Source organism: Propithecus coquereli, unplaced genomic scaffold, assembly GCF_000956105.1.
Source record: "Propithecus coquereli isolate 6110/MARCELLA unplaced genomic scaffold, Pcoq_1.0 Scaffold633, whole genome shotgun sequence".
Classification (NCBI taxonomy): domain Eukaryota; kingdom Metazoa; phylum Chordata; class Mammalia; order Primates; family Indriidae; genus Propithecus; species Propithecus coquereli.
Genome location: NW_012152319.1, coordinates 331,335 through 353,956, shown reverse-complemented (window position 1 = coordinate 353,956; position 22,622 = coordinate 331,335). Strand labels below are relative to the sequence as shown.

Genomic DNA, 22,622 nt, shown 5'->3' with positions numbered 1-22,622 from the left:
CCTGCCCCTGTCTGTATCACAGGAAGTTAGGACCCATCCCCATCTCCACCACAGGAAGTTAGGTCCTGCCCTTGTCCCTCCATCACAGGAAGTTGGGACCTATCTGTGCCTCCAGCATAGGAAGTTAGGACCTTCCCCTATCCTGTCACAGGAAGTTGGGACCTGTCCTCGTCTCCACCTCAGGAACTTAGGACCTCTCCCCTGTCTGCATCAGAGAAAGTTAGGACCTGTCCACCACAGGAAGCTGGGACCTGCCCCGTCTCCATTGCCAGCCCCGAGCTGGCCATGTGAACACAGACGGGGAACTGGGCCTGGAGCACAAGCTTAGTGACGGGGACCGAGGAGCAGACCTCACTGCCTGAGCACAGACCTGGTTTCCTCCCTCCCTCTGTGGCCTTGGGAAGTAGGAAGGCCACTCTCTCTGAGCCTCAGCTTCCTTATCTGAAAGTGGCACCCAAGCCAGCGTCACAGTGCAGTTGTCGTGATCACACTAGAAAATGCATGACGCGGACTAGCCGAGCGCTCGGGGAACAGCAGCAGCCTTGATTGCTAGTGATGGAGACAGTCCCTCCAGGGTGGTCTCTGAGACCCACCCAAGAGCCTGTGTAGCCCTGGCCACTGTCTGGGCAGGGCGCCAGGAGCCTGGACGACACCCAGAGGGCAGGGTGTGCCTGCTGAGTGCTCCCTGGTGGGCCTCTCCAGGGAGAAGGGGACTCCCCCCCTCTCCGGGCACAGCCACTGGGCACAGACATTGACCCCAGCTGCCCAGCGCCCCAGTGGGTGTTGGAGGAGGCTGGAGCCTGAGTCAGCGCTCAGAGGTCCACGGCGCCTCCCCCAGGTGAGTGAGGGGTGCTCTTGGCGCGGGCCGAATCGGCGAGGGGCGGCGGGAGGCCCCACCCCGCGAGCCCCTGCTTCCCCGCGCTCTGCCGTTTCTCCGCTTGCCGAGTCGGCCCTAACCCTCTTCTTGTCTCTCTGCCCACTTTTCTTGCAGCCGCTGTGAGCGCTTGCCTTGCCATGAGAATCGGGAGTGCTCCAAGCTGCCTCTGAGAATAACCTACTACCACCTCTCTTTCCCCACCAACATCCAAGTGCCCGCGGTCGTGTTCCGCATGGGCCCCTCCAGTGCCGTCCCCGGGGACAGCATGCAGCTGGCCATCACCGGCGGCAATGAGGAGGGCTTTTTCACCACCCGGAAGGTGAGCCACCACAGCGGGGTGGTGGCCCTCACCAAGCCTGTCCCCGAGCCCAGGGACTTGCTCCTGACCGTCAAGATGGACCTTTACCGCCACGGCACCGTCAGCTCCTTTGTGGCCAAGCTTTTCATCTTTGTGTCTGCGGAGCTCTGAGCACGCGCTTGCGGCCTGGGGGCTCCCTCCTGTTGCTTTCCTAGCCTCCCTCCTGGACGGTAATAAAGTCTCCACAAGCCAGCCACAGCGTGCCGAGTGCTGCCGTGTTATTTGGCGCGGTTGGGAGTCTCTGTGCTGCTTCTCCGGGCGGGTGGGCTGAGCACCTGCCCCCGCCTGGGGCCCCAGGGCCGCCTGAGGAGCGTGTCTAGGAGGGGTGCGCCGGGGTCCCTTATACATCACCTGGGAGGCCAGGCTCGTTGTGTCGCCTCAGATGTGTTATCTCTTCTCTATTTTGTGTTGAACCGAAAGGGTAAAGGTGATGGTTGAGAAGGGTCACCAGCGATGACTGAGCTCAGTACCCCCTCATTTTACAAATACGGAAACTGAGGCCCAGAGAGAAGGGAAGGGCTTGGCCAAGTTTACACGGCCTGTCATGGCCCCACCAGGCCAAGAAACCAGGTCTTCCGGCCCCTGCGTGGCTCCTTGCCATGTCACTTGGAGCTGAGCGTTTACCTGAGTTAAAACAGCTCCGCCCTGAGATGCAAACCGAGGCTGTTGGCTTGGTGAGAAGCCCGAAGCCATGGCGGAGAGACACGGTCGCACCTCTCGGGTGCAGCTCTAGCCGAGTGAGGCTCGTTGCCTGCACTGAGGACCCAGCCCTGTGCCGGAGGCAAAGGCCGCACGGCACAGGTAATGATCACGGGATCCTTGGCAGCCAGTCCTGCCAGGCAGGCGTGTCATCCTCTTGGAGACGCAGACAGTGCGAGTGACTTGCCCAAGGTCACACAGCTGGCATCCAAGCCCTGTTTTACTGACTCCTCAGCTCTGCAAGAATACTCCACCGTGGGCCTTACCCGCCTCCCTCTCCTCCGCCTCGGTTCCAGCTGAGCCGTTGTCACCTCTCCCCTCTGCTGGTCTCCCAGCATCTGTTCAGCTCTTCCCGGGACTGTTCAGCAGCTGGGGTGATCTTTTAGCCTTTGTGTAAACCCTTCCTGGCTTCCTTCTCACTTAGGTTGAGGCCTCCAAATCCTCAGTGTGCCTTTTGAGGCCGTGGATAATTCAGTCCTTGCGTGCAGTCTCCAGCCTGACTTTGAATCCTTCTGCCCTTGCTCACTTCTCGCCAGCCACACTGCCATGCTCTTTGCTGCCTCAGGCCCTTTGCATATGCTTTGCACCCTTGGCCTGAATGTTGCTTAACCTTCAGCTTACGTGTGCCTTCCTCAGAGAGGCCTTCCCTGAGGCTGGCTTGTTTTCTCTGCCGGTTTTTGTCAACACTTCCTCATGTGCTGACAGCAAGCTGCGATTCCCACTGACCTGTGTTGTGCATTTGTCTTCCCCATCTTCCAGAAGGCTCCGTGAAGACAGGGACCAGGTGGTGTCCCCAGCTGCTGGCAAGGTGCCTAGTGCACAGTAGGTGCTCTGTCCACGTCTGTGGAGGGACTTTCTGCCAACCCTGGCTTGTGTCTCTAGCATGTCTGTGGCTGTGACTTACAACACTGTTTCCAAGCAGGAACCCGAAGGGGGGAGGCAGAACCACAGTGGCACCAAGTAAAGAATATTGCAGGGTCCTGAGGTCCTTCCTGCATTTCCATGTAAGTGGGGGGTGGGGGGTGCCTCACCCTGCTGCCCAGTGGGGAAGACGATGCACAGTTAAATGCCGCGCCTTGTGCAGAGGCAGCCATTACCGTGCCCCAGGAGCATGAGCCCGTCCCGCCGGCCGGCTCCAAGCCTGAACCAGTGTCCACTCTCGGTCTTCCAGTGCATCCTCCAAGGTGCTGCCAGAGGGCCTCTCTGGTCATGACTGGTCTAATCCTCAGAACCTTCCATGGTTCTAGCTCCTTTGGAATGGCATTCAAGGCCCTGCCTCATCCGGCCTCTGCCCACTCTTTCAGCTGCGACTGCCCCCACTCCAGCTCTCCCCCTTGCTCGTGTTCTGACCCGAGGGGTGGGTTGCCCTTGCCTGAATGTGCCTTCCTATGGCTTTAGCATGTGCCATGCTGTCCTTTTGCAAACTGCCATTCTCTTTAAAGACTTGGCTCAGAAGCCACGTCCTCAGAGAAGCCTGCCTTAGTCCGAGCTCCCCTGGCTCCCAGGCGTCCTGTGTCAGAGCCTTTACCCCATTGTCTTGTGGCTGTTACTTGTTTATTGTCTCCCTGGACTGGGCTCTTCGAAGGCAGGGATTGTGTCTGGTTAGTTTCTGCCTCCTCTGTACCTTTGGAATGTTTGACCTGAAGAAGGAGCTCAGTAAACATCTGAATAAACATATGGATGGATGGACGGACGGATGGGTGGATGGAAGGATGGGTGGATGGATGATGGATGGATGGATGGATGGGTGGATGGATGGGTGGATGGGTGGATAGACAGGTGGGTCGATGGATGGATGGGTGGGTCGATGGATGGATGGGTCGATGGACAGATGGGTGGATGATGGATGGACAGATAGATGGACGGATGGGTGGATGGGTGGGTGGATGGGTGGATGGGTCGATGGACAGGTGGGTCGATGGATGGATGGGTCGATGGACAGATGGGTGGATGATGGATGGACGGATGGATGGTTGGATGGATGGGTAGCATTTTCAAGTTTGAGTTCAAATATCATCATCTCTGTGACTCCAGCAAGGCACAGCAGGGATTCAATAGTTTTGTTCATTCATTCATTCATCGTGGTCTGGATGACTCCTGCCAGGAGGAGCAATTCTGCCTTCGTGTCCGTGGGAGTGTTAAGAGGTAGGGACAGACCTCTCTGGGGCCTTAGAGGTCCCCCCCAGTAGCCTTCCACAGCTTGGCAGAGTCCCCTTTGCAGCTTTCCCACCCAGTGACTCTCCAGCTCTGCTTAGACTCCCCCTCGTTTGTGGAACTCCCGACCTCCCAAGGTGGCTTGGGTCCACTGCGGGATCCCACTGAGGTTTCTGTGCGTGCCTGAGTGCACGGGTGGGGTGACAGCTGAATGGCCCGAGAGCTCACCTCTGCCCCGCAGCTCCTCGGGGCTCTAGCTGTGTCCTAGACCATCCTGCTGAGAATCATCCGGTGCCCAAAAACCAAAACGGGAGCAGAGTTGGAATCTCCTCCTTGCCACTTACCAGTTCTGAGAACCTGCCTTTCCGAGCCCCAAGGCCCACCTCAGGGATGATTTTGAAGATTATGAAGCAACACACTGGGCAGTGTCTGGAATTCAGCAGGCAAGCAGTGTCAGTGTTGGTTTCTTCATTCATTGGAAGGTCACTGAGTGGTCATGCGGTTCTTGATTCAGTGGGGAATGAAGGTGCAGAGAGTTTGGATGTATCCACGGTCACTGGTGTCGAGCTGACATCACTTCTGATTCCTAGACCTGCGCTTTTCTGGCTGTGTCACTGTAGTAAATAAAGTTCCCAAGGAGAAAAAATAATAATAGTAATGATATTCAGTATAACGATAACAATAGCAAGTATGACCGCTAATGCACACGGTGCTTGCTGAGAGCCAGACACTTCCAGGCACCTAACTCATTTGCTCTGCACAGAAGCCTTGTGAGGCAGGTACTGTTAGTATTCCCGTTTCGCAGCGAGGATGTGGAGGCACGGAGAGGTTGAAGAACTTGCCCAAAGTCCCATAGCTGGTGGGCAGTTTGCTCACTCCAACGGCCAGGGTGTGCAAAGGGCCCGTGGCGGGGATTGAAGGGGCCAGAGCGGTCTTGCCCGCGTGGACTTTTGCAACGGAGCCACCACGGCCTCCCTTGAGGTCAGGGCCTCACCCCAGGGAGAAACTGCTGGAAAAGGAATAGAAAATTGGGGAGAAAAGAGACAATAGAGACTGGGAACAGGAGGCCCAGGAAAACGTGGAGGAATATAGGAAAGTGAGCTGCCAAAAGAGACAGACTAGCAAGCTTGGTGAAGTCAGGAAAACTACCGCGAACGGTTCTCTTTCTAAAGTTTCAGGAAAACTAATTTCCCGGAAAGATGATCCCCCAAAAGGCATCCAGGTCAGATTCCGTTTATTAGTTTCTGTAGCAGAATGCCACGGACTGGGCGGCTTAACCAACAGGAGTGTATCTTCTGCACTCCTGGGGGCCGGAAGTCCCAGATGAGTGTCAGCGGGCCGGGCTTTGCCCGAAACCCGGAGGGGGATCTGTCTTCCCAGCGCCTTGTCGTGGCGCTGGTGGTTTGTTGGCAGCACGTGGTGTTCTTGGGCTTGCAGCTAAGTCTCTATGACCCCCGCCCTTGTCACCGCGTGGCGTTCTTCCTGCGTGTCTTTGTCTTCGCGTAGCCGCCCTCTCACAAGGACACCAGTCGTGTTGGACGAGGGGCCCACCCTGCTCCGGTGTGAACTCACCTTAACTAACTGTGTCTACAGTCGAGCTCCCTGCGTCCCAACGAGGTCAGATCCTGAGGTGCCGGGGCTAGGACGCTGGCATACCTTTTGCGGAAGGACGCCATTCAGCCCAGGACACCCACACGAAGTGTTACGGACTGGATGGCGCCCTCCAAAATGTATCTGTTGAAGTCCTGACCTTCATGGCCTCTGAACTTGACTGTGTTTAGAGATAGGACCTTTAAAGAGGTGATCAAGGTAAAAATGAGATCCTACGCGTGGGCCCTAATCCCGCACAACTGGAGTCCTTATAGGAAGAGGAGATGAGGACGCAGACGCGCACAGAGGGACGACCATGTGGGGACACAGCGAGAAGGCAGATTTCTGCAGGCCAAAAGGAGACCTCAGAAGAAACCTACCTGCCGACACCTTGGTCTTGGACTTCCAGCCTCCAGGACTGGGAGACCACACATTTCTGTTGGTTGAGCCACCAGTCTGTGGTATTTTGTTGTGGCAGCCCTAGCAAACCGATACACGAAGTTGTTATAAGAAAGAAAGAGTAAGAAACAGAACGCTGTCCCTCTGGGTGATGCGAGCGTACCAGAAGGACGTGCTCACAGGCTGAATAAAAACTCTCATTTTCTATCTCAAACCAACCAAAAGTGTTAAGGAAATGATCAAAACATGGAAGAATAACGTAAGTCAGAATTAGGAAAAACTGAGCATTGAGGTAATAGGCTAAAAAAATAATTAAAATTTTAAAAATAATTTCAGAAATAAAGACTAAACTTAGAAGGAACACAAAAGTGAATAGACACTTTCTTAAGAGAAACAGAAGTTGAAACGAACAAAAATTTTAAAAATCAAAAAAGAAATGACAAAATAGAAGAAAGGCTCTAAGGAACAGTGACAGATATTCAGGATATGCAAAGGAGAGCTGACGAACAGGTAATAGACTCTGCAGAAACCCAGAGCAGGGGAAATGCTGTAAATGATAATTCGGGAAAACTTTCCATAAGTTAAAAAAGAGATTCGAAATTCCATATTGAAAGAATACAACACAGACCTGAGACTATCAACACTAAGACATATTCTTGTGAAATTATTGGACTTCAAAGAAAAGGGGGAAAAACAAACTATGAAGATCTAGACAAAAACAGCAAGTGGCTTATAAGGGGAAAATATGTTCTCATCAGAGTTTTTGACAACACTTTGTACAAGAAGAAAATGAAATAGCGTACTTAGGATACTCAAGACAAGGTAAGCCAAGGATTTTATATCGAGCAAAACTGACTCTCATGGACGGAGAGCACTATTGATATTATGAACACGCAAGCATCAAACATATAATTACTTGTAGAACCACAATTATTGTCAGGGAAAGGGTGTGGCATGAATTGCTGTATGTGGCTCAGACAATGCAGATACAGCACAGCTATTTAAAAACAGCAGAACAGGGAAAACATATAAAAAATTATTTTCAATAATTATGTTAGTGGTGGTAATTTTAGAATTGTTATTCTGAGACTACTATGTATGTAATAAGGAGCAAATTGAATGAATAATTAGGGATACTCTATGTCCTTGAGAACCAGGATTCTGATGTAGAAAGAAAAATGATTCCTTTGTAATATTAGAGGAGAGTAAATGTAGAAGAGATCAAATTAAAAACCACGCGGTCCTTGTTTTGAATTGGAAATACCAGTGTGAACTCAGGGCGTATATTATTTTTTAAGTGTCCTCTGAAGGGGCCCAGAAACAATGACCAACCCACAGGCACTGAACGCCCCTCGTGTCTAGATTGTGGTCTTGAGATGCCATGTCCCACTAAAAACAAAAACCAAACAAGCAAATCCAGGACTTCTTGGAGAAGTGGCTGATGCCAGGTCTGGCAGTAAAAGCTTAAGATGAAGCCGGACCATTTTGTCAAATGCGATAGCAAGAAAGTTAGGAAAGACTGCTTGGGCCGGGTCAAAAGGACCCGGGGTCAACTTCATTTTCCCTCTGGCCAAAGATAGGAAAATTTGAATTTCAGCAAAGGATAGTAATTGCAAAGGATTGCGCCTCATCAAATTGGTTAAATCATGAGTTCCTACTGACTTTTTTATTTCCCCCAAAAAATCCTTTGGAGAAGGACAGAGAGCTAGTTAGTTCATTCTTCTGAAAACTGGAACATCTTACAAGGAAAGAATTAAGTGCTGATCTTGCTTTTCCTCTGTGAACTCTATTTCCTGGTGACAAATAGCAGTGGCACACAGGGAAGCCTCTCTTTGCAGAAGTATCGCAGCTAATAAATGAACGTGAGGTGACAGAACCAGACTGTCAGCATTTTGCAGTCCCCGATGAATCAGTGGCCTACGCCCTGAGCATCGCCCCAGCTGCTGGCATCCAAGACGGGCAACCAGCACATGCACCCCGATGGGGGACATCCCACCTCCTGGCAGAGGGGCTGCGCCGCCTCCGATCAGGCTCTGAGTCTGACTGCCGACGTGCAGGAAATCCCGGAGACAGTGGAACACGCCGAGCGGCCCTGTGGGGATGCAGTCAGCAAGTCCAGGCGGCAGGAGGCTACACCTCACGTGCTTTGGGTTTTTTAACAGGGAAATTGTATGGAAAATAAAGCGATGGAGAAGAAACCTGTAGATTGAGAAGGATGTAAGAGGCGGAACAAAAACTTGTTCATGGACAAGTATAAGTGATGTGTCTAGAGATACACACTTGGGTGACAAAACCCCATAGGGGATCGCTATGGGCCCCAGGCCGGGGTTACTTTTGGGGCAGCAGGAGGGGTCGACCCCGGTCTGGCACACGAGAGGGCCTCAGGTGGCTGCCACATTCTCATTCTTGACCTGGGTGGTGATTATAAAGGCATTTGCCTTATGATAACTCATTGATCTATACCTTCATGTCTGTGTAGTTTTGTTTGTATTTTATTTTATGATAAAGAGGTTTTAAGAATGTGTCTGGCACAGCGCCTGGAACGTAGACCTCTGATAAACTTTAGCCTCTTCTGCCCCCGCCGCAAGATGCTGTGGATTTGACCTCCTGGTGCTGGCGCCGGGCTCTGCACTATACCCGTGCCCCCTCGTTTATTGCCCTGCTACCCGCCCCGCTGTGGGCCCTGAGAAGGCAGGACCCCGTCTGCCCTGTTCACTTTGGTGTCCCCAGCACCTGGTGCCCTGCAGGCATTCAAATCACAGTTGCTGGGCAGTGCATCGGTGAGTGTGCTTGGCAGCTGCAGACGCCCGGTCTGTGCACGCGGCAGATCTCAGAGCTGCGCTTACCCATAGCCGGGGCAGACGGAGACCAGCGGGAATCTCTGGTGTGCGGTCCTGGTCCAGCTTGCAGGAAGGGCCGTGAGGTGTCCCCGCAGAGCAGCCAGGCTGTGGAGGCCACCGCGGTTCTCCGGTGGAGCTGCCCCTGGGACAGGTGTTCCGCAGCCCGGCCACCTGCTGCTCCTCCCTGGCCCCCGGTCCCCGTTGGAGCTGTGGCCTCGACTTGGCCGTCAGCCTCGTGTGCTGTGGTTCCCCGCAGGCTCCGCCAAGAGAAGACGGACACCGTCCGCTGCATCAAGTCCTGCCGCCCCAATGACGTCACCTGTGTGTTCGACCCGGTGCACACCATCTCCCACACCGTCATCTCGCTGCCCACCTTCCGCGAGTTCACCCGCCCTGAAGGTGAGTGGAATTGGCGTGGGGTCCCGGGGCCCCCTCGGGCCTCCTCCTGCCTGAGCCGGGGCGTGGCCTGCGGGAGCTGTTCCTTGCGGGACTGACGTGGCTGGGTTGGGATGTAGAGCTTTGCCGGCCTCTGCCTCTGCTCCCCACGCCCAGACTGCACCGCTCCAGCCCCTCCTCTTCTCACGGGTGACAGGCGTTCTGCAGGCAGCCACTAAGTGTCGGTTCTGTGCCATGCGCTGGGGAGTTGGGGAGGGCCTCCCGCAAGAAGTGACCTCCATGCTGGGGCCGGAGCAGTGAATGGCAGATGACTGAGTGAGAGAAGGACAAGGGGAGAGGAGGGTGCAGAGCGGAGCGGGACACAGCTGGGCAGGCCTGGAGGTTAGGGGACACTGTGGGCATTTGAGGACCTGAGCCAAGTTTTCTGGCTGGAGGGGTAGAGCTTGGCAAGAGGTGGGCTGGGAGGATAAGCAAGAGCCTGAAGTTGGAGTTGGAGCTTCAACCCCAAGGCTTCGGGGAGCCGCTGGGGGGTCGCAGCTGATGAGATCTGCGTGTAGAAACGTTGTCCTGGAGACGCGGGGCAGACGGACTGCGGGGGCTAGACTGCAGGCAGGGGGCCCAGGAGTAAATCAGTCGGCGTTCCCACGCCCCCGCCTGGCTCTCCAGCGAGCTCCTGGCTCGCTGTGTAGACCTGCTGTGTGGACCTGCCATCACTGCACCGTTCCCCTGGCGCAGGGCCAAGGCTGTTGATGTAGCGCTGCCCTGTGCACTTCACTTCCGGGCAGTGCCGCCTGTGTGCCAGGGCTGGTGCGCTCCCCAGACACCCCTCCCTCTGCGGAGTCTCCGACCCCGGGCCTCAGAGGGGCGCGCCATCATTAATTCACTCAGCAGACGTGGACGGAGGCCCCTCTGTGTCAGGCTCAGGGCCAGGCCCTGGGGACGCCGTTATAAGAAAAGAGCCCTCTGACCCTCTTGGGGAAGACACACAATTGAGCCAGACAGGATGACACCCGTGTTTACACGATGACACTGTTGTGCGGCGTAACCTGGCCGTGGGGGTGGGAGGGCGGAGAGGCCCCCCGCGACAGGGTTGCCCGAAGGAGGTGCCCCGGCTCCCCTGCACGCTGGCTCGTTCCTCTAGAGAAGGAAAGGCGCAGAGTCTTCACAGGGTGGCACAGACTCGGGTCGGAGAAGATCACAAACTGGTATTTGCCTTGTGCAAAATGATGGGGTTTCAGAAACCACACACAACCCTTCCCAAAGCCCTGACGGCCGGTCTCGTGGCCTCTCTGGCCAGTGCTGAGCTGTGACTTGGCTACCAGCAGGCAGTTGGGTGTGGCTGGGGACACCTGCTGGTATCTTGGGCCCAGGAAATCCAGACCCTGACCTTCAGTGGGCACCTGCTGCTTCCTCGTTCACCTTGCAGATGAGGAAACCGAGGCCCAGGGAGAGGGCACCCCCAGAATCGCCCAGACCCGGGAGAGTGTGTGCCCGTGGCTCTCAGGCCAGGTGGTTTGCCCAGCGCCTCTGTCAGGGGGTCCGGGAGATGGACTGCAGCCTCCAACTGCCCAGCCCACCCTGAGGGCGACCCCTCCGGCCCGCAGCGCTGCAGGCAGGGAGGAGCCTGCTCCTCTGGCCTTCCTGCCCTCTCTCCCTCTGTCCCCTCACCCACGTCACTCCCCTGGCCCAGAGTCATGACTCCTCCGTGCTGGCGCTGCCACTGATCAGCTCCACGACCTCTGGGAAGATTCCTAATCTCTCCAGACCTCAGTGTCCCCACTGATCGAACAGGGATAGGCTATGATACAGGGAGCTCAGGACCCCTCAGTCCCTGAGGGTGGATTCTTGGGGAGAGCTGGGGCCTGGAACTGTGCCCTTTCCCACGCGGCGACCTCTCGCTGCAGAGATCATCTTTCTCCGGGCCATCACGCCGCCGCATCCTGCCAGCCAGGCCAACATCATCTTCGACATAACGGAAGGGAACCTGCGGGACTCCTTTGACATCATCAAGCGCTACATGGACGGCATGACCGTGGGTGAGTGGCTGGAGACGTCGTGCCCATCCGGGCCCCCCACCCCCACCCCCAGAGGTTGTGCCAGGCGGGCTGGAGAGCCCGCGGACCAGCACAGATCCCATCTGAGTCCCCTTCCCAAATCCAGTCCCGCCTGTGCTTCAGGGCCCAGCACCGAACCCCACAGACCCCGGTCAGTCTCAGCCGGAGGAGCAGCCTGGGATCTGACCCCAGGTGGCCCCTCTGGGCCTCAGTTTCCCCATCTACAAAATGGGCAGGTTAAAGAGGTCTCTCTGGCTCACAATTGTGACTTTCAAGTGATACTACACAAGCAAAGTGCTTGTCCCGGGGCTTGGCACAGTCCCGCAGTCAGTGGGAGCTACTAGGATTTGTATTCTCATGGTGCGACCGGAGGGACAGCAAAGTAGGGGTCAGAGGACCTGAGCTCTGGTCTCGATCTCGGAACTGACTTGACTTCCGTGTGACTTTGAGAGTTGCTGTCCCCTCCCCACGTGTCAGTTGGTAAGAGGACCAGGGTCTGGCCATCGCTCACGGCCCCCTGGATGTGGTGCTCACTGCTCCCCTCCCTCGAGATTCGGTGTCTTGGGAGCGTGAAGGAGGCCTGGGCGGAGGGCGGGTGAGGGGTGCTTCGTGGAGGTGGCGCCTGAGCGAGGACTTGGGGTTGACCAGGCAGAGGGAACGGCCAAGGCAGCGCCCGGAGGGGAGAGGCCAGGGGGTTGGAAGCTACACTCAGTGCGCTCTGGCTGGAGGGGGTGCGTGACGGCAGGGGCTGGGGAGGCTGTTCCCAGGCCAGGTGGGGCAGGACACTCCCTGGCTGGGGACGGGCTTTAATTACAACCTGCGCGTCTGAGACATGCAGACCCACTTCGCAGGCTTGTTTCCGTCATTCATAGCACCTCTCCGGAACCGTCGCGGCTTAAAGCATTCATGGGGAATGAAAATGGTTACATCTGCCATTTTGGATTTAAATGTATACTCTGAACACTTTCAAGGCAGCTGAGCAATGGAAGGCAGTCCCTGCCATCACCTGGGCCTCAGTTTCCCCACTGTGAATGGGGGGGGTAGGCTTCAAAGTCTCTCAGGCCCTGGATTCTGTGAAGTCTTGACCGGAGCCGGCGCCCACGCAGTGGCACCGAGCAGAGTGTGTTGCAGCGTGGCCTCCAGGTGGCGCTGTTGGACCTCAGAACCGCAGTCCCCGCGCCTCGGACCCGACGGTTGTTGCGCGGCAGCTGGAGGAAGGGAGTCGTTACTCCCCTCTTGCCAAAGAGCCATTTATAGCAACTTTACAAGCTCTTAAATGGGTTTGCATGTTGTAAACATGACTGAGTCATTCGAGGGCTCCCCCACAGCCGCCTCCTCCGCTAGTTGGCAGCAGGAATAATTAGTTAATGACAATTGATGGCACGTTATCCCTTGCCGGGATCCCAGCAGGGTATGCGTTCCATCGTCAGCAGGCACAACTGCTGCTTGCCCTGAGTCACTGCCCACGCCGGGCCTTGTCTTACCCGGTTGTATATGAGAGTTTAGACAAAGACACCCTCAGGGGCCCCGCAGCCCCCTTGCGTGAGGGCAGACAGCAGGACATGGGGTCAAGGGTTCGTCCTGCCACGCTGGGGAGGTGAGCACCCTGACACTGGCCCGCAGAAGCCCTCCACGTGCCCACTCTGCTTGCCGCTGGCCTGACACGGCCCAGCCCTAGGGTGACTCCCAGCTCTGGGAACCCTGAGTGTGGAATCACAGAACCTTCCAACTCACTCGTTCATTCTTTCAGTTCTGAACGCTTTCTGAGCCCCTGTCTGTACCCAACTGTGGGCTGGGCCTTGCGGAGACAGAGATGGGACATACAGTGTAGCCCTTGGCCCTGGGAGCTTGTGTCCCAGCAGGGAAGCGAGGCCACCCCGTACCCCTGTCATCGGAGTTGCCGAAACAGGCATGCGCAGAGACCGGGCCAGCCCTCCACGGCCTGCGAGCGCTCTCGGGGGCCGGTTCCTTGCAGTTTTCACCCTCAGTTCCCAGCTAAATCCTCCCTGGGTGACCTGAGCCAGGAGGGTGGAGAATCGCCAGGCCTGGAACAGGAGCCCACCTGTGCCTTTCTCTGGCCCATCTGCGCCCCAGACAGAACCAACCTGGGAGCTTCGGTTTCTCAGCTTCCCACCCACTGGGGCAGAAAATCCTGTTCTGTGAGGAGCCGGGAGGCTCCCAGAGACCATCTCTCCCAACCCCTTCTTCTGGAGGAGGGGAAACTGAGGCCCATAGAGGCCGGGAGGGTTGTCAGTCTTCTCACAGTGACTCAGGGCACGGCGGGCAATGGAACAGAGCGCCAGGGGGTGAGAGGTGACCACAGGTGCCATTCCTGGCAGTGGCTTCCTGGGAACGGAATGTGGATATGGTGTAGGGACCAAGTGGCTTCCCCTCAGCATGCTTAGTCACGGGTGCCCTGGTCTGTGGAATTCCGGGCTGGGGCTGCATAGGGGAGGGGCCCAGCCTGGCCCTGGAGTTCGTCCTGTCTGTAGCCCTGCCTGCGGGCGAGCCCCAGCCCCTTCCACTCAGTGTGTTTGCAGGATGTCCTGTCTGGCCGGGCCCCCGCAGTGTGCCTGGCGCCGGGGTCGTCTCTCAGGTGGAGGACTGAGAACAGAGGAGCCAGGTCCTGCCAGGCTTGGCCTGAGGCTGGCTTCTGGCTGGCCTCTGAGCCTGTTCCTCTGCTTGGAATGTCTTCCCTGGGCCTCCTTCCCCCTACCTCCTTCCCCCTCCTCTTCTAGCCAGGATAACTTCTGATACCCCGGGGCCCTCCTGGCCTCCAGGGGCAGCCACCTGGGTGCACAACTCCAGGCCGTCGCCCTGGCGCAGGGTTGTTCTGCTGCTGGACTCGCCCAGGTGAGGAGCAGCTGGGGAGGGCAGGGCCCTGGCGCCTTGCCTCGCCGGCTTCTTGGCATTGCTGAGCACTTTCGCCTGCTTTCTTCCTCGGTGCCCCCAAACGCCGCCAGGGGCAGCCACGATTGTCTCCCTTGGGCAAAGGACGGAACTGAGTTCAATGCCGCATGAGACCGTGTGGCTGAAAAACCGCAGAGCCTGGGCTGTTCTCACCCGGTCTGAGCAGCGCAGTGCTCACTTCAGGCCACGTCTTAGGCAGAAACCCTTTAAGTCAGTGCAGAGGGAGAAGGCGTCTTCCGGAGCCACTCAAGCCTGCCACCTGCCGCTCCCTGCTGGGCGTGAGGGGCTCCAGAGCCGCACACCTGCCCGCTCCGGCCACACCCCGCGTGGACATGGGGCGCCAGGATTGGGAAGGCCCTGGAAGAGGCCAGGCCTGAGCATGTGAAGGAAGGACGCTTGCTGAGCTCCTATGATGACCGAGGGCTGGCATTTCGTCATCGCCGTGACCCAGCGACATGAGGGATCATCCCCTCTAAAGAATGAGGGAGTGAGGGCCAGAGAGGGCAGGGACTTGCCCGAGGCCACTTGGCGCTGGGGGCTGGAGCGGGCTGGAGCCCTTCTTCCCCAAACGCCATACTTCCCTGGGGCTGGAGCCCACGGATGGCCGGCGCTGACCCGGGCAGAGTTGCCGAGAGTTTGGGTGGTCCAGAAAAACAGCCAGTGTACAAGCCGCCAGGCCCCTGGGGCCACTGTGTTCAGTCCTCCTAAAGTAACAGAAGAAAAGGGAGAAGATGCCTGGGGTCTACTAAGAACCTGAAAGGGCCAGGTCTTCCTCTAATGCAGCCTTCAAAGCCCAGTGCTTAGTGGGATCAGGAGCCTCTGCGGCAGGCCGAGCTGTGTCTCTGCAAAGCCCGCGCATTCCTCCTTAACCAGCTGTCAACGAAACACGAAGAATGCATTTCCAACCCGGCAAAAACGCTCTATTCATGCCTCAGGCATTCTCGGGCCACTACAAAGCCTTCCTTATGCAGCTCTGGATTCATTCTTAGCTCTGCGGGGTACAGGCTATAATCGGGGGTGCCCTGGGAAGGGGTCTTCCAACTAGGAACTCCCAAGCGATGACTAACGGGAGCCCGGGCCACAGCAGCAAGGGCCTTCCATCTCCAGCCCGCGGAGGGGACAAAAGGCAGCCGGGGCCCACCCAGGCCCCCTGCGCCTCTGGGCTGCAGCTGGCACCCGAGCCTCCCGACCACCACTCCTCAGCTCTCCTTTTCTAGGGAGGGAAAACCTGTCTCTGGTGAGGGTCTGCTTTGCCACAATTTCTGTTAAAACCTCACCACAGCCAGGAGGGGCCAGAGAGCATGCAGGTGACGAGGGTTTCTGGCCCACAGCCTGCTTTTACACGTGGCCCCTGACTCTGGGGCCTGCAGTGTGGCGGTGACCTCCAGAGTGGACTGTGTAGCTTTCTGCAGCCACAGGCGTGTGCTGGAGCAGTCAGGGGGGGCTTCTTGGAAGAGGTAACACAAATGCTGGGTCTTGAGGGCCAACTAGGCGTGAGTCGGACAAAGAGGTGTCGGTGCCCACGGCAGCATGGGGAGAGACAGGGAGGCCACCCCCAGCGTGTGGTGTTGCCAGAGCGTCCAGGATGCGCAGTGGGGGCTGAAGGGGACACTCACTGGAAGGGGCAGGGCCAGGCCTTGATGAACGTTCTCCAGGGGCCTCAGGGAGCCACTGGTGGTCTGGGAAGCTGCTCGGGAGGCTCGTGCTGCCCACGGCACTTCTAGATCCCCCTGCTTTGTTTAACCCGCCCTGCCTCCTACAGCACGAGGGGTGCTTATGCCCACTCAGCAGGTAAGAAGACTGAGGCCAGAGGAGCTACGTCACTTGCCAGGATCTCCCAGCCAGGGAGTGTGCGAGGACCAGGGTTACACCTGGGGCTGCCCGACTCCAGGGCTTCCCACCTGCGTGGTCTGCATGAAGCCCTGTTTTTCTCCAGCCTGCACCAGCTGGCGTCTACACTGGCCAGCAGCAGTCGCGTCTGGGTCCCAGCCGGAGAAGAAAAGTAGTGAAGCATCTCCTTTTAAACAGTCCCAGCGCTCCCGGCCATGGGGTCTTGGGTGGGTCCTAGGCCACCCCTTTGTGAGTAAAGACCACCCTTCATGTCCATGTGATTGAGAGGTGACATTCAAATGCCACCACACTGAGGCAGGGACGGGGTCCTGGAGCAGCACTCTCCGATTCTTCGCCCGCCAAGCACTGGTGACTGTACCAAGCTGCTGCCCGGGACCCCCAGGCCTGCCTCCTCCCCATCTGCAGCTGGGGACTGGCAGGGGGCCCAGGGCCTCCAGAAACCTCGGAGCTCACCCACCCCTTCATGCAGATTCTGGAGTTGGCTGCCATTTAGGGCGGTTGTTTATAGGCCGGGGCAGGACCCTCCCTGGCTGGGAACGGCTTTAATTACCACCCGCGCATCTAGAAAGACGTTCAGTCCCACTCCACCTTTCCCACTTGCGTCTGGGCAAGCCCTCTGGTCTGCTTTAGTGTGCGTGTGTGGCCGGGCGTGCGGGTGTGTAGGTGTATGTGAGCATCTGAGGGGGTGAGTGTGTGAACACAGCGTTTGATTTCTGAGCCGATTTATTCCTTCTGGCTTGGAGAAAGTCGGCCCTGCAGAATTGAGGCTAGACCCCATGTCCCCAGCCTGAGGCCAGGGACAGGATTTGGAGACTTTGCTGGCAGCTTTGCTTCGGAGTCCCTGGTGCCTCCCTGTGCATTCACCCCACGCGGGCACAGAACCCTTCGCAAGGCCGTGCAGCTGGATTCCAGCAGTCTCGAGGGCTGGCCACCCTGGCTGGCATCACCATTTATATGAGAAAGATCTAAGTGCCGGCTCAGGGTCCCACAGCCAGCGAGTCGGAGCTGCAGTTCCCAGGCAGTCCCATGTGAGCTCTCTGCTGCCCCCAGTCTCCCTGCCTCCCTGGGACGTCCAAGGGCCCGGCTGCCGCACGGCTCCCCCGAGAAGCCAAGGGTTTGTGTCCTTAGCTCCTGGCAGGGCAAGGCGGCCGAGCACCACGGCAGCCAGAGAAGTCCAAATGGACGACGGTTGAATGACGGGCGGCTCACCGTAGCGCTAGTTACACATTAGGGTTAGAAAGGAAATGCCCTAATTACAGACCCCCGTTAAAGCACTTGGATGAAATGGTCCATGCGGAAGTGCCCGGCACAGCCTCTTGCACAGTGGGGATGCGGCACGTAAGTGCTAATAACCCAATGTCTTATAAAAATCAGTTCTTTCTTTTTTAAAAAAATGTTTTATTTTTAGAGTTGGTCTCACTTTGTCACCTAGACTAGAGTGTGGTGGCGTGACCATACCTCGTTGCAACCTTAAACTCCTGGGCTCACTTCATCCTGCCTCAGCCTCCTGAGTAGCTGGGTCTATAGGCATATGCCACCACGCCCGGCTAATTTTTAAATTTTTTGTAGAGATGGGGTCTTGCTATGTTGCCCAGGCTGGTCTTAAATTCTTGGCCTCCAGTGATCCTCCCACCTTGGCCTCCTGAAGTGCTGGGATTACGGGTGTGAGCCACCCCGCCTGGCCTATTCTTTCAATTTGGTCTTGTGTGAGTGCCAGCCCTAACCAGGAAGTAGGTGAGGTTTGTGTGTGTGCAGGTCGGGTGAGTGGCAGAGCAGGGCGCTACTCACGGATCCGAGAGGAGGACAGCGTGCCTGGCCGGGCCGACGGGAAGGGGGAGCTGTCAGGACATGCAGGTGGGGAGCATATGCGGGGGCGGGGGGGACCTGCGGGACTAAAACCTTTATTAGGGTCCAGGGTGTAACCCGGGCAGGTCTGCCCTGGGGAGTTCTGATTGGTGGGTTTGGAGCCGGCAGGCCCGAGCTCTGTGGGGACACACTGGGACTTAGCGGGGTCACTGTCTGGACAGTATGCAAGGTGGCCTCTGAGTTCGACCAGTGCGCCAACACACGCCTACAGCACTCACATGCCCCCTCTTAAAGGTAGCTGCAGCAGTTTGCGTTCTGAAATAGCAGTTTTAATTTCAGCTGTTGGTGTATAAGGGTCATTACCCTATTTCATGTTTACTGTTTGAAAAGCAGCCATGGCCGGGGTGGTCCTTTAGGGTGAAGTGCGACTGGGTTTCGGTGGCTGCGGTCGGCTGTTCTGGGCTCGATGCTTTGTTCTGTTTCTAGCTGTGTGACTTCAGGCAGCTTACCTAACCCCTCCGGGCCTCGGTTTTCTTCTCAGTAACGTTGCCATGACGACATTTGCCGTGCTGTTGCAAGGACCAAGGTACCGTGCTCATGTTAACACGAGACGAGCGTCGTCTGGCCAAAGGGGGTTAGGAGGACAAGTGGGCCGTGGGGAGGAAGCGGCGTGGAGCTGGAGGGCTGGAGGAGCCCAGAGCCCGCTTGGGGAGCAGCGGCCAGAGCAAGGCGCATGGGCCAGGGCCAGGACCGTTCAGCCCCAGCGGCTCCACCTGCCTGGGAGCTGCTTTGCAGGCACCTCTCACAGCCCGGGCTGCCGAGTCCGGCCCGGCTGGAAGCAGGTTGTGCCCCCCGAGTCCTGTCATCCTTGAATCATCTTATTCGTTCACAGGAACATCCCGGGTTACCGCTCTATGCCAGGCCCTGTACTGGGTGCTGGGGGACAAATTTACACCCAGGCCACAGAGCCTGCTTTTAAGAAGTGGCCTAGCAGTGTCCCTAGCATCCTGCCACGTGAGTTTCCACGGCTGAAAGTGCTTGTTTTTCAGGGGTTGGTTTTGTCCTTGTTAATGTCCCAGAAGGAAAGAGAAGTGGTGTGTGGCAGGGCTGCCACGTATAGTTGAATGTGTTGTGTACTGCAAAACCGTAGGGAATACAGTTCACAGCTTAGCCTATGTGCAGTGCACAACCTACTCAACTGTACACAGCGGCCCTGATATGAGGGCTTGTGAGTAGAGATACCAACCTAGCCAGGCAAGGCCTCGCTCAAAGCTTAAGACCATCAGTTGTCCCAGCTAACAGGGCTCAGATCATCTCTTTAAAACCATTACCTCCTAAGGGGTTAAGTATGCACGGCTGACCCCAACCTGCAGCCTGATTTGTAAAGTTTGGCCCGGGATCAGTACACATTACAAATGAGATTCAGAAATTCCACCTAAAAACAACAGCACAGCCGTCCCTGCCCGACGATGAGTGATTGGCCCTGTCCCGGCTTTCACGGCAAATCCCAGGGATTAGGGGCTTTCTCTTCTCTGGGAGGCACAGCCCTGTCACCCCGGGGGCCACGCCCTGGCCAGCAGCCAAGTGGTTTCCCCGGGTGATGGGCCCAGCCTCCTCTAGGCCTGGGATGACTCCACCTCCAGGCTGGTGGTGTTGCTGGGGGTGGTGGGAGGTAGAGGGCAGGGCAGGAGGCTCTCAGAGGGGATGAGGCAGAGGGACAGAAAGGGACAAACACCTTTTGCTCCCTGGGTGCTCCACATGGAACCCCACGGAGCAGAGACGCAGTCAGCGGCATCCGGCTCGGTGCTAGGCCTGACCGTGTAACTGCTCCAGAACAGCAGCTGTTGTCCCTCCCAAGTGCTTGGAGGAGGGTCAGCAACCCCTAATTTCACAGATGTAGAAACCCTCAGAGTCACCCCAGCCACACAGCTGGTGAGCCTCCCTGCGGCAGCCCAGGGCCTCCACCGGCCTCCGGAGGGCTCGGTGGGGTGCAACAGGGCACAGTCTCTGCTTTGAGTCCACATGAGTGGGGTACCGGGGGGAAAGGAGGCCACCCTGCCCGGGGAGCCCCAGGGGGTCTGCTGCACCCCTCTCTGCAGGCCTTCTTGGTGGGGCTCAGTTGAGATGATGCGACTAAGAGAGTTTGGGAGATTACACAGCGCTCACGGTGTTCCTGCAGATGGGACTGTCAGGGTCCCAGCAGGAGGGTGGAAGGAAGCCAAACTGAGATGCCCGCCTCACTCCTGGGCGATGCCTCTCATCAAGCTTCGGGCTGGAAGGCTCACCGCCTGGCAGGCAGCTGAAAATTTCCATCCCCTGTGCCTACTTGGTCCCCATGGACACATGCTTGGGTCACCAGGGACCGTAAATCGCAGGTACATGAAGACACGGATGTGCGCTGAGCGGGCAAAAGGCTGCAGGGTCATGAGCAGGTGTCTACTGGGGAGTCAGGGAGGGCGCAGAGCGGGGACCAGGCGGGCGAGGAGGGCGTCCGTGCACCCTGCAGTCAGCCAGAGGGCCCAGCCCGGCGGGATCCAGCGATGCCTGTTGGTGGGTGATGTTCGGCCACCAAACAGCACGGGAAGCGGCAGGCAGGGCTGGGGCCAGGCATGTGGGCAGAGTCTAGGGACAGGAGGCCCTCTTGTGGCCTCTTGACAAGGCCAGCCGTGGGTCCCAGGACCCTGACATGCTGCTGTTCTCATGAGCCTCCTGGGGACTGAGCCCCCACCTGCACCGTGGGCCATGCACCCATGTGGGCTGATTCTGCAGGTCCCCTGCCTCCCAGACAATGTCACCCGGCTGTGAGGTCCCATGGGCTGAGCCTAACCAAACATCTCCTCTCTCAGCAGCCTACTTGCATGTCATGGTAAAATGTGCTCAGCCAGTCAGTTCCTGAAGCCAAAACCGCCCTGTCCCCACACCCACAGCCAGCGTGGCTGTGACGGCTGTGAAGCCCGCCTTCCTCGTGCGTCCTGCCGCCTGGCCAGAGAGACGTCCTCGGCGCAGACTCGCCCATCTCCCTCCTCTGCTTCTACCCTCTGCAACACAAAGTGTATGGGGCAGGGATTCACGTCTGTCTGTCCGTCTGTGTGGTCACTGCTGCATCCCTTAGAGCAGGCCCTGGCCCTGGGGCCCAGTGCGCGGTTACCTAGGCTCCAGGCAGGGGTGAAGACCCCGGGTCTGCCTGCTGGCGGCTCGGCTCTGCCTCTCTCGTCTTATCCCTCCTCTCCCCTCCGCTCTGCTCCAGCCCCACCAGCTCGTGCCCCCGACTCCAGACATTCCATGGCCTCTCTCTCTGCTCCTGGACTTTACCTTCTTCTCTTGGTAAACTCCTATTCATCCCTCAAAGCCCAGGTCAGCCGTCAGCTCCTCTCAGATGCCTTCACGTCCCCCACATGCAGCCTGTGCTCCCACAGCACCCTGCGTGAGCCTGTTTTGGCTCCTCATACTCATTCTTTCAACAAATAATGTGTGCACCCCTGGGTGCAGGCCCTGCTCAAAGGGATGTAGCAGTGACCAAGACAGACATGAATGCCTGCCCTGCACGCTTTGTACTCCAGGGCTAGGAGCAGACAAGAATCAGCATGGGATACACACCGTCGGACAGTGGTGAGTGCTGTGCACTGCAGGAGAGGAGGACGGTGGGGCAGGGTGTGCAGTGGCGGTGCGATATGACTTTAAATCCGGTGGCTGGTGACATTTGTCAAAGACCCAGGAGCTGAGGAAGTGACTCACGTGGAGATCTGGAGGAAGAGGGCTCCAGGCCAAGGGAACAGCATGTGCAAAGTCCCTGAGGCAGGGGTGGGCCTGCTGTGCCCACGAAGTCCTGGAAGCCCAGAGGAGAAGCTTCCAGGAGGGCACGGGAGGGCAGCTGAGCCTGTCAGTGCTGCCGAGTGTGGAGTGAGGCGGAGACCAGGGGTCCGCGCTGGATTCAGCAGTGCCGAGGCCATGGCCGCCTCGACGGGGCTGCTGCAGTGCAGTGGACGGAGGGAAGTCGCTGGAGTGGGCACTCCCGGGAGACTCCTTCTAGAAAGTCTGCTGTGAACAGGGAGTGTTGGTGCTGGCGGGAAGGGTGCAGTAAAGAGGGGAGCACCAGGGGTCAGGGCGTTGGGAGGTTTTTGCTTGACTTTTAATTACACCAAACCGAATCCCTCGAGGGAAGTGCTTCTGAGGGGCTCATTTGTACGAGGCTCCCCTCTGTCACCATTTGTCCTTGTTTCTTGCATGCACACGCGTGCAACACACACACACATACCAGACGCACCCCTGCAGGTAATCCAGGCCCGGCCCTGGCAGGGACCCGCAACTGCGGGAGCCCACTCACCCGCTGACTCCCAGGTCACCAAGGGGTTAAAACAAGCCGAGCAGCTCCTTAGCGTCTCTGAGCCCAGGGAGTGATTTGTGACCCTCTCGTGCTGCTGGCTTGCACCTTCTGAAAAGCCTTTGATACCACTGGGCATGGTCATAAATTATTCTTTTTTTTTAAATGAAATGTTTTAGCCAAACAGCAGTAGAGCCATGTTGTACAAAATTAGAAAAAAAAGAGTCTGATGATGATACAAATCTTCTGACAGCCTCACCTGACCATCCTTAAATATGTTAAGGGACCTCAGGGCCACTGTCACCGGGCCAGCAGCCTCAACAGACAGGGGACGATGTCGGGGTGTTTCCAGAGGGACTCGGCGAGG

At 57.4% G+C, this 22,622-nt stretch overlaps 1 protein-coding gene across 3 annotated transcripts in view; it reads left to right on the top strand.

The window, feature by feature from the left end:
• FBLN1 (fibulin 1) overlaps window positions 1-22,622 on the top strand; it is a 65,145-nt gene that overhangs the window by 31,785 nt on the left and 10,738 nt on the right. For 2 of the 3 annotated variants that reach the window (XM_012659790.1, XM_012659788.1), the window contains 2 exons: window positions 9,174-9,316; window positions 11,218-11,349. In XM_012659790.1, the coding sequence (XP_012515244.1) occupies window positions 9,174-9,316; window positions 11,218-11,349 (275 nt within the window). Of the gene's footprint in view, window positions 1-991; window positions 1,439-9,173; window positions 9,317-11,217; window positions 11,350-22,622 lie in introns of those variants that run through there. The other variant, XM_012659789.1, reaches the window with a different exon arrangement.